Source organism: Moschus berezovskii, chromosome 8 (genome assembly GCF_049115385.1).
Source record: "Moschus berezovskii isolate FMDL1 chromosome 8, NW_MosBer_1.0, whole genome shotgun sequence".
Taxonomy (NCBI): domain Eukaryota; kingdom Metazoa; phylum Chordata; class Mammalia; order Artiodactyla; family Moschidae; genus Moschus; species Moschus berezovskii.
In genome coordinates, this window is record NC_142467.1 from 49,275,011 (window position 1) to 49,290,399 (window position 15,389).

The 15,389-nt window shown below is 37.3% G+C and overlaps 1 protein-coding gene across 1 annotated transcript; it reads left to right on the forward strand.

Annotated features, from left to right (window-relative positions):
• Positions 1-2,002: 2,002 nt before the first annotated feature.
• ZNF300 (zinc finger protein 300) lies at positions 2,003-11,614 on the forward strand. The gene is made up of 6 exons (XM_055429525.2): positions 2,003-2,205; positions 2,939-3,065; positions 3,716-3,759; positions 7,933-8,059; positions 8,303-8,425; positions 9,555-11,614. Exons 3-6 carry the CDS (start codon positions 3,748-3,750, stop codon positions 11,132-11,134), a joined length of 1,842 nt encoding a protein of 613 aa, XP_055285500.2. The 5' UTR covers positions 2,003-2,205; positions 2,939-3,065; positions 3,716-3,747; the 3' UTR covers positions 11,135-11,614.
• Positions 11,615-15,389: the final 3,775 nt, after the last annotated feature.

A 15,389-nucleotide genomic window follows, 5' to 3' on the forward strand; every position in this document is an offset into this window, starting at 1 on the left:
GGAAGGACTGATGCTGAAGCTGAAACTCCAATACTTTGGCCACCTCATGTGACAAGTTGACTCACTGGAAAAGACTCTGATGCTGGGAGGGATTGGGGGTGGGAAGAGACGGGGACGACAGAGAATGAGATGGCTGGATGACATCACTGACTCGATGGACATGAGTTTGAGTGAACTCCGGGAGTTGGTGATGGACAGGGAGGCCTGGCGTGCTGTGATTCATGGGGTCGCAAAGAGTCGACACAACTGAGTGACTGAACTGAACTGAACTGAATCCTCCTATTAAGAGGTACAGCTTAATTCCCATTCCTTTGTTTGTGGGCACCCTTGATGATTCACTTTCAGCACATAGAATACAGAAGTAATGAGATATCGTTTCTAATATAGGTTATAAGAGGACTCTGGCATCTATCTTGTGTGTGCTCTCTCACTGTCTTTCCCTTGACTCATTTGGTCTGCATAGAAGCCAGCTTACATAGAAACCAGCTTATATACTATGAGGCAGGCTTGAGAGAGGAAGACCCACCATGTCATGAGGATAATTGAGTTGCTGAAGGAAAGGCCCTTATGATGGGCAGTTGAGCCTGGAAATTGAAATTCTGAGGCTTATCACCAGCTTCTTCACTGAGTTTAGAAGCATAACCTTGAAATTTAGTTTAAATAACTACAGTTATTTAGCCTTGAAATAACTACAGTCCTGGCTGACGACAGCTTGAGTGCAGCAACCTCTTGACAGACTAGATCTGAACCACCCAGCTCAGCTGTTCCTACATTCTCAACTCACAGAATCAATGAAACAGTTAACTACATTTATAGTTGCAAACTGCTACTTTCTAGTAACTTGTTACACAGCAATAGCTAACAAATACCTACAGTTATGAGTCCAGTGACTCTTTGCGACCTCATGAACTGTAGTCCACCAGGCTCCTCTATGAAATTTCCCAGGCAAGAATACTGGACTGGGTTGCCATTTACTACTCCAGAGAATCTTCCTGACATAGGAATCAAACCTGCATCTCTGGGGTCTCCTGCATTGTCAGGCAAATTCTTTACCAATGCTGCTACCTGGGAAGTCCCTATTGCCAGTGTCTTCTATATAGTGAAACTCCTCAGTTGTGTCCGACTCTTTGCGACCCCACAGAATATACTGACCATGGAATTCTCCAGACCAGAATACTGGAGTGGTTAGCCTTGTCCTTCTGCAGGGGATCCTCCCAACCTAGGTCGGCGGCATTGCAAGCAGATTCTTTACCAGCTGAGCCACAAGGGAAGCCCAGCTCTATATAGGGCTGTGTCATTTTTCTTTCCCATTAGTAATATATGAGAATTCCAGGTTCCCATGGCATTCTTACTAACACTCTGTATTTCCAAACTTAGAATACTGTCTTTAAAAAACAAGGTACTAGAAGAGAAATAATATCTCACTGTGGCTTTTTTATTTCTTTCATTATGACAGAGACCTCCTCTACCTTCAACTTCTCTCACTTTTATTTTCTTCAGTCGGCCTTTGCAACTTGTTACTGCAGTAGTAGTGTACTCTAGAGAATTCCTTATAACCGTTCTTAACGTAAATTTCATTATTAATCTGTATCCTCTTCCCTTGCTCCTCGTGAACTCTTCCACCACTTTGGCGGGTTTCCCTCACAGTGGCATTTCCATTCCACATTTTCACCCTTCTCAGCAAGTAGAATCTCCTGGTATAGGGTTGCGCCATTTACAAACACTTTTAAGTCAAGTCGCAAGTGAGAATATTTTACTATTCCAAATTGTCCGTCTTTTACCAAACGCAGCCTTCTAATGGAGGACAGTATCCCTCAGACTTCTTACCCAATCCTGTAAAATCTCGCTGCAAAATTTTGTACGTTACAGGTTTGTATAATCCTCTTTTATGTTATCTTTCCCCCCTCCCCTTGCTGCCTCTGTGGTACAGCCCAGACGAAGGCGCTGAGTAAACCGAATTCCTCTGCTTGTACGGAACTGACCAGTCTCGCAAGATGGCGGCTCCCACTTAGACACGTAGCACGGGAGTGGCCATATTGCCTCCTGAACAAAGCCGCCCAGAGTGGGCAAAACTCCGCTGTACGGAACAGAGCACGCCGGGCAACCCCGCGCTTTGCTCACCCAGACAGGAAGCGGGAGAATTCACCGCTATGGATGTGACAGCCGTCTTGGGTTAAGCCGTGATGGGCGTTTCTGGAACTGCAGGTCAGAAGGCGGACGTGTGTGGTGATGAGGGTCTTTTGGATTGGTAATGGGATGAGAGGGGTCCGTGAGTGTCAGTGATTGGAGACTGATGAAGTCACTGGTAGGGAAAGTATGTAGGATTAGGGTTGGGTTTATTTGGGAATCAGGGATGGGGTTAGGTATAAGATTAGTAATTGGTGTGTCAGTGATGGGATTATCTGTGGGATCAGAAATGGTGTGTAGGGGGACTGACTGGTGTTGACTGGGTCAGGAATCTCGAGGACTCTGAAGAATCAGTGATTGATGAGGGAGGCTGTGGACTAAATGATGAGGGCATCCATGTGGCAGTCAGTGATGTGGTGGGCATGGGGGAGTTCTGTGGAGTATGTGATTGCTAGGCCCCAGGATTCAGAGATTTGGAGGGAGAAGTAATGACCAGGGTGTCTTGGATGATATAGCCTACTTTTCGTTTACGTACGTGAAAATTTCCACAGGTCATGGGCAGCCTTTCAGGTCACATCCCTTCTCAACCCGTCACTGTGCCCTTAACCTGGTACCCCTAACAAAAATGATCATTTTGAAACAATAACAAACAAATCAGAAAGGATAGGATTATTATGAAAATATGATTTTCATCCTACTTCTGTCTAAATGTATTGAAATCATTTTATATTTTATTCAAGAAACATTTATTAAACACCTACTGGGTGCCTGGAGGTAAGTATGACTGTTTCTCTCAATTGTTTCCTTACAGATCTATTTTGACAAAGTTTAGAATACCCCATATAAAACAGTATCCCTGTGGCAGGAGTACTCAGTTCCTCTGAACCAGTTAAATCTTGTCTACCTGACTCCTTGTGGGACTGAGAAGGATTTACCAGGTATGTACCTGCCTGTATTAGGGTATATTCCCTTGTATCAGTGGTCCCAACTTACTACCATTTTTATATGGAAACATCCATACTGTTGGAAATCAACAATAAAAATTTAAACATATTGATTGGCAGGAGTGTCTGCTGAATTGCAAGGAAAATATAAGAACTCTAGTGAGATTAGATTTTAGCTGCTTATTCCTTTTGGGGAATAAGGGAATACACTTCTCAGTTTTTTATTTGGTCATTAGCTGTTCTTACTGTTGGGGAATTTATCTTGGTGCGTTTGTGTGTGTGTGTGTGTGTTTATCTTGGTGTGTGTGTGTGTGTTGCCTTATGAACTCCTGTGAATAGAATTGGTGGTTAATGGCAGGGGGGGAATAAGTGGTTAATAAATCAAAAAGAAACATATCTTCACATCCATACAATTAAAAAACCTTGTCCAAGTTCTGTATGATTAAAGTATGAAGTTACAAGAGAGCTTACTTCACATTATACTTGCTAATTTTTCTATGAAGACCAAACTATCTTCTCCCACAGGTTTGCTTATCGTCTACCTAACTTCTGTGGTTGTTGTTTCTAGACTGGTGGATATAGAAGCTGCATTTTGCATCCGATCTGTGAAAATACCCTTCTGATCACCAATTTTCCCTTTTCAGGCATCTGCCATTTTAAAGGAGAGCAGAAAAAGATGAAGTCCCAGGTGAATTGTTTAATTTTTAATTTTTAAAATTTCCTGTTTTGGTTCTAAATACAATCAAATGGAAAAGTGAAGATAGCCAAAATTTAGATCAGGGAAAGATAGCCAAAATAAAGATCCAAACCTAGAAAGAATTGCTAGGTAATATGCAGATAATTTGGCTTAAAACCACTTTAAAAAGTTGTACAATTTTTCTCATCTTTTTGCTGACATCATCAGTTACATGATTTTCAGTCCTCTAAAGAGAAAGATGGAGAAGGAAATGGCAACCCACTCCAGTACTCTTGCCTAGAAAATTCCATGGATGGAGGAGCCTGGTGGGCTATAGTTCATGGGGTCACAAAGAGTCGGACACGACTGAGCAACTTCACGGAAGAGAAAGAAGATACATTTCCCATAGGAAGAAATTATTTCTTGCAATATAAAACTAAAACAACTTTCAGTTTTGGATCTTCCTTTTAGTAATGGGATATACAGTGTTCTCACCAACACTCCTGTGGTAAATGCAATAATAAATTTGTAACTGTATCATAGAGTGATTTCTTTTAGAAGGAAGTTATCATAGTGTCATAGCCTGACTCTGTAACTTTATCCTTTAGAGCTGGAGTCATCAGACTGTTGCCTGTGGGGCAAATTCAGTTTCCTAAATGTTTTTGTAAATAAAGTTTTACTGGCAGCACAGCCATGTCATTTGTTTACATATTGTCTATGGCTTCTTTTGTATTACAGTGGTAGAGTTGGATAAGCATCATATGGTCTGAAATGCTGAAAATATCTACTTTGCTGAAAAAATTTGTTGACCTCTGCTTTAAAGGACTAGATAAAGTATAGAGGCTTCCTGTTGTCCAGTTTTATCTATCAACAAAGTCTAGATAATACAGAATAGAAATGTTTTGAATAGTCTTCCAAAATATTTATTTCTTTCAAAAAGTAGTTCTTAAAATATAATTGTCAGGAATTCCCTTGCAGTGGTTAGAGCTCTGAGCTTCCACTGAACGGGGCACAGATTCAATACCTAGTTGGGGAACTAAGATCCACAGCTGAGTCGTTTGTAGTGATGTGGATGGACCTAGAGTCCATCATAGGAAGGACTAAGTCAGAAAAACAAATATCATATATTAATGATCTCTATGGAATCTGTTAATAGAAAGATGGTACAGATGAGCCTGTTTGCAGGACAGGAATGCAGATGCAGATGTAGAAAATGGACATGGGGTGGGAAGGGGAGGGTGAAAGAAATTGGTAGAGTAGGATTGATGTATACACAACTGTGTGTAAAATAGACAGCTAGTGGGAAGTTGCTGTATAGCACAGAGAGCTTAGCTCGGTGCTCTGTGATGACCTAGAGTGGTCAGATTGGGGGAAAGTGGGAAAGAGGTTCATGAGGGAGGGAATATATGTGTACATATAGCTGATTTACTTCATTGTACAGCAGAAAGTGACACAACATTGTGAAGCAACTATACTCTAATAAAAAATATAATCATAACTTTACATGAAGGTTACCTTCTTATAGGAATCTAAAAAATTAATATTAATAAATAAATAATTAAAAAATATATAATTGTCTTGCAAAGCTTTGGAAAGCAGGGGTCCCTGATGTTCTGAAGATGAGTATGGATTTTTTATTGGCCCAGTAGATTCAACTACCATGGCTAATTAACTTGCTTATTACTTTAGGATTAAAGATTTGTGTTTTTTCCATACAGTCCAGAAGTAGAAGTCATCATTTTCACACACATCTACCTTTTCTCCCTCTAACACCTATTCCCCTTCCATCTCCTCCATTTCTTCCATTCTCTCAGTCACTCAAGCTGTAAAAATTGCTTGTAACCGATACAAAAAATACAATTTTCCACTGATAATGTGCTGTATTTTACTTGAAATTAGCAAAATTTATACATATATAGTATATTAAAGCATTCTAGTGTTATTGATAAAGCAAAATTAGAATGTTAGCATTACATTTATGAATTTTCTTATCAGAATGGATTTCCTCTATTTTCTACATTTATTATCTTTCTCACGTTACTGTTCTTTAGATCACAGGAATATTATTTAAAGTGTGCAAAACCATTTTTAACTAAGTATGAACTTTATTCTCTATAATTTCATTCATTCCTTTATGGCAGATATGTCTTGAATATTCAGTATATGTCACAGCTGCTAGCTAGCTGTGAAATAACTGAAAATTTAGGCATGGTTCTTTCTTGGGAAGAATACAGAGAAAAATGGGGCAAACAGATGTGGAAACTAACAATAATACATAAAAGCTCTATAATAGACATGATAGCAAGGAATTTTTATAGTGGAGAAAGAAGAGCAGCAGCTTTATAGAGAAAGCAAGGATAAGCGGCTTTAAAAATGGTTGAATTTTGGATTATGAAGGAAGTAGGATGAGGATGGGAAACAGCATTTGCAAAAGTAGAAAAGACTGAGAATTTGAGGAAAACTAAAGTGGAGGTGTTTCGTGGAAAGTTTGTTTATAGGCAATATTAATGTAATAAAATATAAAAGGTCTTAATTACAGTATCAAGGAAGGTATTGTGGAGTACAGTGGTCAAAAAACCAAGGTATTGAGTCAGGATAGCTGCTTTTAAATCTGACAGTTGACCAGTCATATATATTTAGTGTAACCTTTGGCACAAAGTGACTTAACCACTGTAAATCCTCAGTTATCTCATATGTAAAGTGGGAAAACTAAAGGGAATCTTATGGGAACAAGCTAAATGTGTGGTAGGTTGATGGTGTGGGATGAGAGAAACCTTAAGATTGAGATGATTGAGATGAGAGTAAAGAACCAAAGGAATCTTTTAAGCAACAGAATGTTGATATTTAATTTTTTTTCATTCTGAAAGCAGTATTTGATAATAGAATAATTAGGGAAAAACCATTAAAAATAGTTTTAAATAATGCAAATCATTTAGATTCCACTATTAGGTGACTACTATTGTGAGCATACATACTGGTGCCATGATTAAAACCATTAGTTTACCTTCCAGAAACATCTATGGCTCTACAGTTACCCAAGTCCTTTATTTCAGTGTCATGTCAATGATTTGTTTTGGCTTTTTCATGAATGTTTCCTGCATATTTCTTAAGTGTGTTCTTTTTCAATATTGCTGTTATAATTGATGTATTTCATTATATTCCTAGTTATTGCATATATGTAGGAGAATTGTTAGATTTAGAAGAAACTAAATTTCTTTCCTATGAAATGAGGAGATTGGATTAGAATCTTCAAGAACTTTGAGATTCTCTGACTCTCTAAATGTGGCTCTTCTCAAAAATTTTTTATGTGTTATACTTTAAAAATCCTTCTCTATAATTATTAATAAAAATCCTCCCAGCCAGGTTTTGTTGTTATTTTATAATTTTGGGTATTTTTAAAATTAAAATTTTTCTTCATTCAGAATATATATATTTTTCTCTTTTCCAAGACATAAGATAGATATCATTGTATTATAACTGATATACTTCATTATGACAGCTAGAACTGGCATAGCTGAATACCGCAAACTGCATGGATTAAATGACAGAAATTTTTTATCTCACAGTTCTGGAGCCTGTAAGTCAAAATTCAGCTTATCAGCAGGGTTGGTTCCTTCTGAGGGCTTGAGGGAAGGATCTGTTCTAAGTCTCTCTGTTTGGCTTATAGATAACGTTCTCTGTGTGTGTGACTCTGTTCAAACGTCTCCTTTTTATATGGATATCAGTTATATTGGGTTAGGGTCCACCCTGATGACCTCATTTAACTAATTATATTTGCAATGGCCCTGTTTCCAAATAAGGTCATATTCTGATGTTCTTGGGGTTAGAACTTCAACTTACATATTTCCAGGGTATACAGTTCAGTTTCTAGCATATGAATTCAGCATTATTCTTTTCCTGTTAACTTTCCAGTTGTTTCAGTACTATTCATTGGCTAATACATCTTCCTTTCAGCTATTTTAATGCTGCTTTATCACTTACTAAATTACCATTTGTATTAGGTAGGCATTTTATGATTTACCTCTTTTGTTTTCCTGTCCTGTCTGGCTCTTGTTAAAGGCATGATTTGACACTGATTCTCCCAAATACTCTGGTACAAAACTAAGTATAGGTATAGTTTTGCATGCTACAGTAGAAATGATAAGAATGATGACTTTAGATTGAACAGGAATATTACTGTTACAGGGATTAGTATCTTTCAAGGATGTGGCTGTGGATTTCACGCAGGAGGAGTGGCAGCAACTAGACCCTGCTCAGAAGACCCTGTACAGGGACGTGATGCTGGAGAACTATAGCCACCTGGTCTCAATGGGTAAGAGTGACTTCCCTGTATAACTCAGACTTGACCAGTCAAGTACCTTTCCTTATCAGTCACTGTAGTTAGGTGTTTCCTGACATGTATATAATGACTTTGATGATCTTAATACTTTCCCCAATGGAGGTCATTACTTTCTGAAGGTTAAATGAACTACTTCATCGTAGACCTCCTTAAACTGAATCTTCTCTTTTGCCTTCTGTGCAGTCTATCCCAATTCCTCTGATTTCTATTTAATAGGCCATCCAGTTTCCAAACCAGATGTCATTTCCAAGTTGGAGCAAGGAGAAGATCCATGGATCATTAAGAGAGACATACCAAATTGGATCTGTCCATATGAAGGTCAGGCAGATGGGCGACTAGGTAAGTGAAATATAAGTTTGCTTGTTTTGTTTTTATTTTGGTTGATTGATGCCTGAGGCTTATGTTTCTCTTCTTAGTGAATTCTCTTACTCTTTTTTCTTGTGCTGAAAATTTAATAGGCACTCAACAAATAATTAATCAATTAAATAATTGTGAACCTTTATGCTGCTGCTGCTGCTGAGTCACTTCAGGGGGTAGCTATTTCTTATTGGTTGTATATGTATATCTTTTGTATTAAATGTATATTGTTTTATATATTCAATGCATTTTATGAAAAGGCTTAATAGGCAATAGAAGGCAAATTTCTTCTAAAAACACAGGTTGTATTACAAAATTAAATATCAAATAATGCTACTGTTTTTAAAAGTTCAGAGAAAATTAGAGTCTAAAGAAATGCAACAGAATTTGAAAAGGCATTTTTCAGAGCATGCAGCTGTAGCTGCTTTGAGAGATAATTTGAGTATTGATGATGATGAGAAAGGGAGGTGAAGGCAAACTGTTGGTGGAGGTGGGCAAGAAGAATATATGAACAAAACCTAGAAGATAGGGAAATATGGCTTTTCTGGGAGAACTTTGCTAGTTTTATTTGATAATATATAGAAAGAACAGTGGAATTCAAGCTTGGATTCTTGGTGTGACTGATACTGAATCCACAGCATGATCTTGGATTTTTCTCTTGTTTATATTAGTTGTTAATTAGAAAAGTAGAATGAGAGGAGATAAAATATTTTGAGTACAGAAGAGACCTTGCTTCTTCAACTAGAGGTGGCAGGATAATACTAGCCAAGTGTATAGCAGATGGTTTATAAAATAAATGAATTTGAATGGTGAAACGCATTTACACTCTGAAAGCAGGAGAAATGGGAAGATCCTAAAAAAGTAATCCAAGATTAGAGTGATAATAACTCAGATAGTTTTCTCTCTCCTTCAGGTCTAGTTTTTTCATGAATATTTCTCTTTAACATCTTTGTCTATTCATTCCCCTGATCATAGTGTATGTTTTACTGTCTTCTGAAATGGCATCTCATCCCTGTTTGGGTTCATCACCTTTATTAGATCAATCATTTTTTATACTCCTCTGTGTTCTGTTAATTATTCTTTATGACTTTTTAATTTTCCTTTCTTTTAGACAGGAAGAGTAACCTTGACAACCCCCAATCATGTATTTTGGGGTCTGTTTCCTTCCATAATAAGATATTGAAAGGAGTCACAAAGGATGGTTCATTATACTCCATTTTAAAAGTCTGTCAAAGTGATGGCCAGTTACAGAGATGTCAGAAAAACAGACTTTCCAGGCAAGTAACAGTCATCAACAACAAAACAATGACTGTAGAGTCAGACTACAAATATGATGCACTGAGGAAAATATTTCAAGAGTGCATAGAGTCAGATGCTTCAAGACAAAGACCCTATAACTATGATTCCTTTAAAAAGAACTTGAAATCTAATATTGACCTACCTAGTTGTGATAAGAACAATTTAAGAAGAAACCTTGATCAGAGTTTTGGATGTGAAAAAGCATTCATCCACAGTGTGGCCAATTCTAACCTTAAGAAGATTCACAATGGAGTAATTCCCTGTAATGATAATGAGCATGGAAATATTTTCAGCAAGAAACAATCCATTATTCATTATCAGAATGTTGAAACCAAGGAGAAAACCTGTGTGTGTATTACATGTGGAAAAGCCTTTGCTAAGAAGTCACAGCTCATTGTACATCAACGAATTCATACTGGGAAGAAACCATATGATTGTGGTGCATGTGGGAAAGCCTTCAGTGAGAAGTTTCACCTCATTGTACATCAGAGAACTCATACTGGGGAGAAACCTTATGAATGTTCTGAATGTGGAAAAGCCTTCTCTCAAAAATCATCCCTTATTATACATCAGAGAGTTCATACTGGAGAAAAACCATACGAATGTAGTGAATGTGGAAAAGCCTTCTCGCAGAAATCACCCCTCATTATACATCAGAGAATTCACACTGGAGAGAAACCTTATGAATGTAGAGAGTGTGGTAAGGCCTTCTCCCAGAAGTCACAACTGATTATACATCATAGAGCTCATACTGGAGAGAAGCCCTATGAGTGTACTGAATGTGGGAAAGCCTTCTGTGAGAAGTCCCACCTCATTATACATAAAAGAATTCACACCGGGGAGAAACCCTACAAATGTGCTCAGTGTGAGGAAGCCTTCAGCAGAAAGACAGAACTCATCACACACCAGTTAATTCATACTGGGGAGAAACCTTACACATGTACTGCTTGTGGGAAGACCTTCTCCCGAAAGTCGCAGCTCATTATACATCAGAGGATACATACTGGAGAGAAACCCTATAAATGCAGTGAATGTGGAAAAGCCTTCTGTCAGAAATCACATCTCATTGGACATCAGAGGATACACACAGGAGAAAAACCTTATGTTTGTACTGAATGTGGGAAAGCCTTCTCTCAAAAGTCTCACCTCCCAGGTCATCAGAGGATTCATACAGGAGAGAAACCATATGTTTGTGCTGAATGTGGAAAGGCGTTTTCTCAGAAGTCAGATCTTGTTTTACATCGGAGAATTCACACTGGGGAAAGACCCTATCAGTGTGCTGTATGTGGGAAAGCTTTCATCCAGAAATCACAACTCACTGTACATCAGAGAATTCATAGCAGTGGTAAAAATCATAGTGAACTAAAAACACAGACAAGCTTTCAGTATTAGTTCAAGGCTTAATACATAACAGGAACTTGATTAATTTGATAAATTTGTTGACAACATCTTTATAGAGAGAATTTTACAATAGAATTCGTATCTGTAGTATGGTGATACCTAACTCAGCAGACATGATGGAAAATAATTACATAAATGAAGGCCATTTTCACCATAACATGTAGAGCTTTTAAAGTTATGAATTGAATGGTTAGTAGAACAAATTATGTATATAGCATGTTGTCAAAGTACATATTCCTTATTATGCCTCATAACAATAAACATTGTGAAATTACTAATATTAACTTGGCATCATTTTAGTCATATACATTAATTCCCTATAAAGGACATGAAGAAAGCTTGATTTGAAAATATCAGTTCCAAGAAACTGTATTAACAAGGGAAGGCTTGGGAGTTCCCTAATAATAGGACTCAACAGTTTCACTGCTGTGGCCCAGGTTCAATTCCTGGTCAGGGAACTAAGATCAAGTTGCACAGTGCGACCAAAAAAAAGTAGGGTGAGGGGCTTAGCATGACCCCTAAAGATACATGTAAAATTCTTATACAAAGATGGAAGGATAGGTTGATCAGATTCAGCAAAGGTGATAGTTGCACATTTTCCCATTTCAAACATATAAGTTGATCTGTGGCTTTGGAAGGATCCTTTTGATGCTTCTTGATCATGTCTCCTATTCCTCTTAAAAAATTTACTTTTCCTTACTGAAAAATTGGTATCGTGGAAAGACTTTGGTACTGAACCACATTGTCTGGGTTTTAATCCTGGCTCAGCTACTCAAAAGATTGTATGACTTCAGGCTAGCCTGTTTTACATAGCTGAATATTTTTTCTTACTGGTAAATAGAAGTACAGTGTAGAGCACATTTTCAGTTAACATTAGCTCTTTTTATCTTTTGTCCCTCAGTTTCCACTTGATTTCTCCACATTTCATGCCCACCTTATCTGTTTCCTGCATGGCTGAATTATCTATTATAAAACTGGATGAGAATTTCTTCAGGGGGAGAAGGCATGCCTGACAGAGAGGGATGCGGGAATCTGTGTGGGCAGATTTCTGATCTCAGATCTCTGAACTCAGATTTCTGAGTTGAGAGCACTGACATCAGATATAACTGACCATTCACATCTTAGATAGAAGGTCTAAGGTTGAGCTACTCTGAAATTTCCTCTTGAAACATGTCCTAACTGCTCTTATGGAGGCATGAGAAAGACTAGGGATCATATTGAGAATATAGAGAAATTTAGTGAGGAAGGTGTCTTATATAGTGACAGCTTTGGACCTTATGTAGGTTTGAACAGTTTCACAGTTCCCACCTTATAGACTTCCTGTTTGATCCTTCCACCCTCATAGCTCCCAGGCAGCTTCATTGATCTGATAATAGATTTCTATAAAATCTCATTTCAGATTTAGCACTTTGCTTTCTTGTTAAACCTTTACCAGTTCTTTTTCTCCCCAGCTTTTTACTAGAGGAGCTAGCCAGTACAGTTAGGCAAGAAAAAATTCAGGCATATTCAGGTTCTACACAGACTTAAAGTTATTGAAAATATTTGAATACAACTAAATAAAAAAAGCCAATTCTATATTATCTATTCCAGAAAAGAGGGATCCCTGACATACTTTATGAGACTACCATTATCTCGATGCTAAAGCCAGAGATATTACAAGAAAATACTTAGTGGCCAGTATTTTTCCTTAACATAGCCATAGCCATTCTTAATAGACTATTTGCAAATCAGATCTAGAAATTTTTTTTTTTAAAAAAGGTACATCATGGCCAAGTAGAGTTTCATTCATGAATGCAAAGTTGGTCCAGTATACAAAGAAAAGATTTTGGTATACTTCCACATACCAAGAACCTAGAAAGTATAACTATATGGTCATTTATATATTTAGGGGGAAATTATTTGACAAAGATTCTATATCCATTTAGAATAAAATCCAGTAACATAATAAAGGCCAGCTTCCTCAAATAGTTGAAGGACATCTATAGAACATCTAAAGTTAGTGTATTTAATAGTGAAAGACTGCCTCAAGATTGGGGAAAAGTTAATGATGTCTGCTCTACTTTTCCTTGTGAATATTGTACTGGTGATCTTAGCCAGTGCAGTAGGGAAAGCAAAAAGGCAGGTGGTGGGGTGGAATAGGGGAGTGGAGTATAGTCAGGAAAGGAAAATAAAATTGTCTTTATTTACAGACAACATGGTCTTCTACACAAAAGATTTCAAAAGCTATTAAAAATTCTAGGGACTTCCCTGGTGGGCCAGTGCTCCACACTCCCAATGCAGGGGGCACGGGTTTGATTCCTGGTTGGGGAAATTAGATCCCGCATGCCTCATGATGTGGCTGAAAAGTAAGTTAATTTTGGAAAATCTTCTAGACCTGATAAACGGGCTTCACAAAATATCTAAGTAAACAAGGAGATACTCTATATTTACAGATGAAAGGATTCAATATTGATAAGATATGAACTTTCCTCAAATTGATCTTATAAATATATTGCAATCACCCACAGAAAAGATCTCAGCAGGCATTTGTGTAGAACTTGACAACCAGATTCCAAAATTCATATGAAAATATAAAAGACCTAGAATAAACAAGATATCTTTGAAAAGAAAAAAACTCATATTACCTGATTTCAAGGCTTATTATAAAGTTAGAGTAATCGAGTACATAGTATTGTCATAAGAATAGATAGGTCAATGAAATAGTATAATCTAGAAATTAAACCACACATGCAACAGATTTTTAACAAAGTTGTCAAGGTAACTCAATGGACGAAAGGTAGTCTTTTGAATAGACAATGCTGGAACATTTGGGAATCCATCTGCAGAAACAAAACAAAACCCCTTGATTCCTAGCTCATACTCAGATAAAAATCAATTTGAAAAGAATCATGAGCATGAAATACCCATAAAATTATCTTTATGAATTCTTGACATACTTCCCCACGTTTCTTCTTAATATTTTAGGTATCATTTTTGTTTTGTTATTGCCAGCTCTACATCATAATACTTACACACCAGGCACAGCCAGGTTAGTATCATTTATATTCATTAGTTATAGCCAGGAATTTCACCTTCCTCTTGTGCTGGTTAAGTCTCTCAATGTTTGAGTCCTTATCTGCAGTAGCCCCAGAGGAACCCATTCAATCATTTTGATGAGAACTTTCAGTGGTACAACATATGATGCAAATTGAGGGTTCAGCATTCTATGGCTTGTGCTCTACCTGAATTACAGAGATTTTAATACGTTTCTGTGATAGAGAAATACTGAATTTCTGACTTGGTGAGGAGATTGAAAATTCATAGAATTCTCTAGGAGATCATTGTTACTGTCCAGCAGCTAGTTTTGTGAATTTAGAGCTGTGAGGGATCTCAGGTAATCCTTGAGATAGTTATCCAGGATCATCTCCAGTCTCCTAAAGGACTGAACTACTTTCTCACCACCTGGAGCTTCATCACCTTGTTGGTAATAGGCAGCACACTCATCATGGCCTTGCTCTTTACCAGTGCATGCCATTGTCACCACAGCCTCCTCTTAGAATCTTCACCAAATTGAAGAAGAGAGCATCTTTATACAAAGGATGATATCAATATTTTAAAGTCAGAAAACTGCTTTAAAGTTCAGCACACATTTTCCATCTTTAAAAGAAAACAGAAAAACTGTCTTTAATTCCTTTTTACATAAGAGAAAATCGAGATATTAAGAGTAAAAGCAAAACAAAGAGTAACTTGGTTTCCACTCATCAGAAATCGTAATTCAGACCCAGATATTCTGATGCCAGAGTCTACACACTTAACCACTGTGTTAGACTACCCCTCTTTACATTGTAGACTGTTTCTTGAACTATTATTATTTTGTGGGTTTTGATGCCTGCACAAAGGTACTCCCCTTCTATTTAGCCAAACTTAATTATTGAAAAAAAACTCCTTTAAAAATAACTTTTAATTGATTTAAAGATTTAATTCTAATTTTTTATGTTCAGAAAGGAGCTATCCTAGATCTTAGAAATGAGATAGCTTGTTGATAAACATAGAAATCAAATCATGGATTTTTAAAAGAGCTCAGAGAATCAGAATCTGAAGAACATAGGTGAAGCCATTGATACTATTCATTCAGTGACCCTCCTAAGTTCTGGCCCTCTAAAGTTGAAACATCTAGAAATATAGTACCTTAGGAACAGTGTCCTGATTGATGATACTCTGTTGCAGGTGGTACCAACAGATACTGGCTCCAGATTTTGTTGAGATG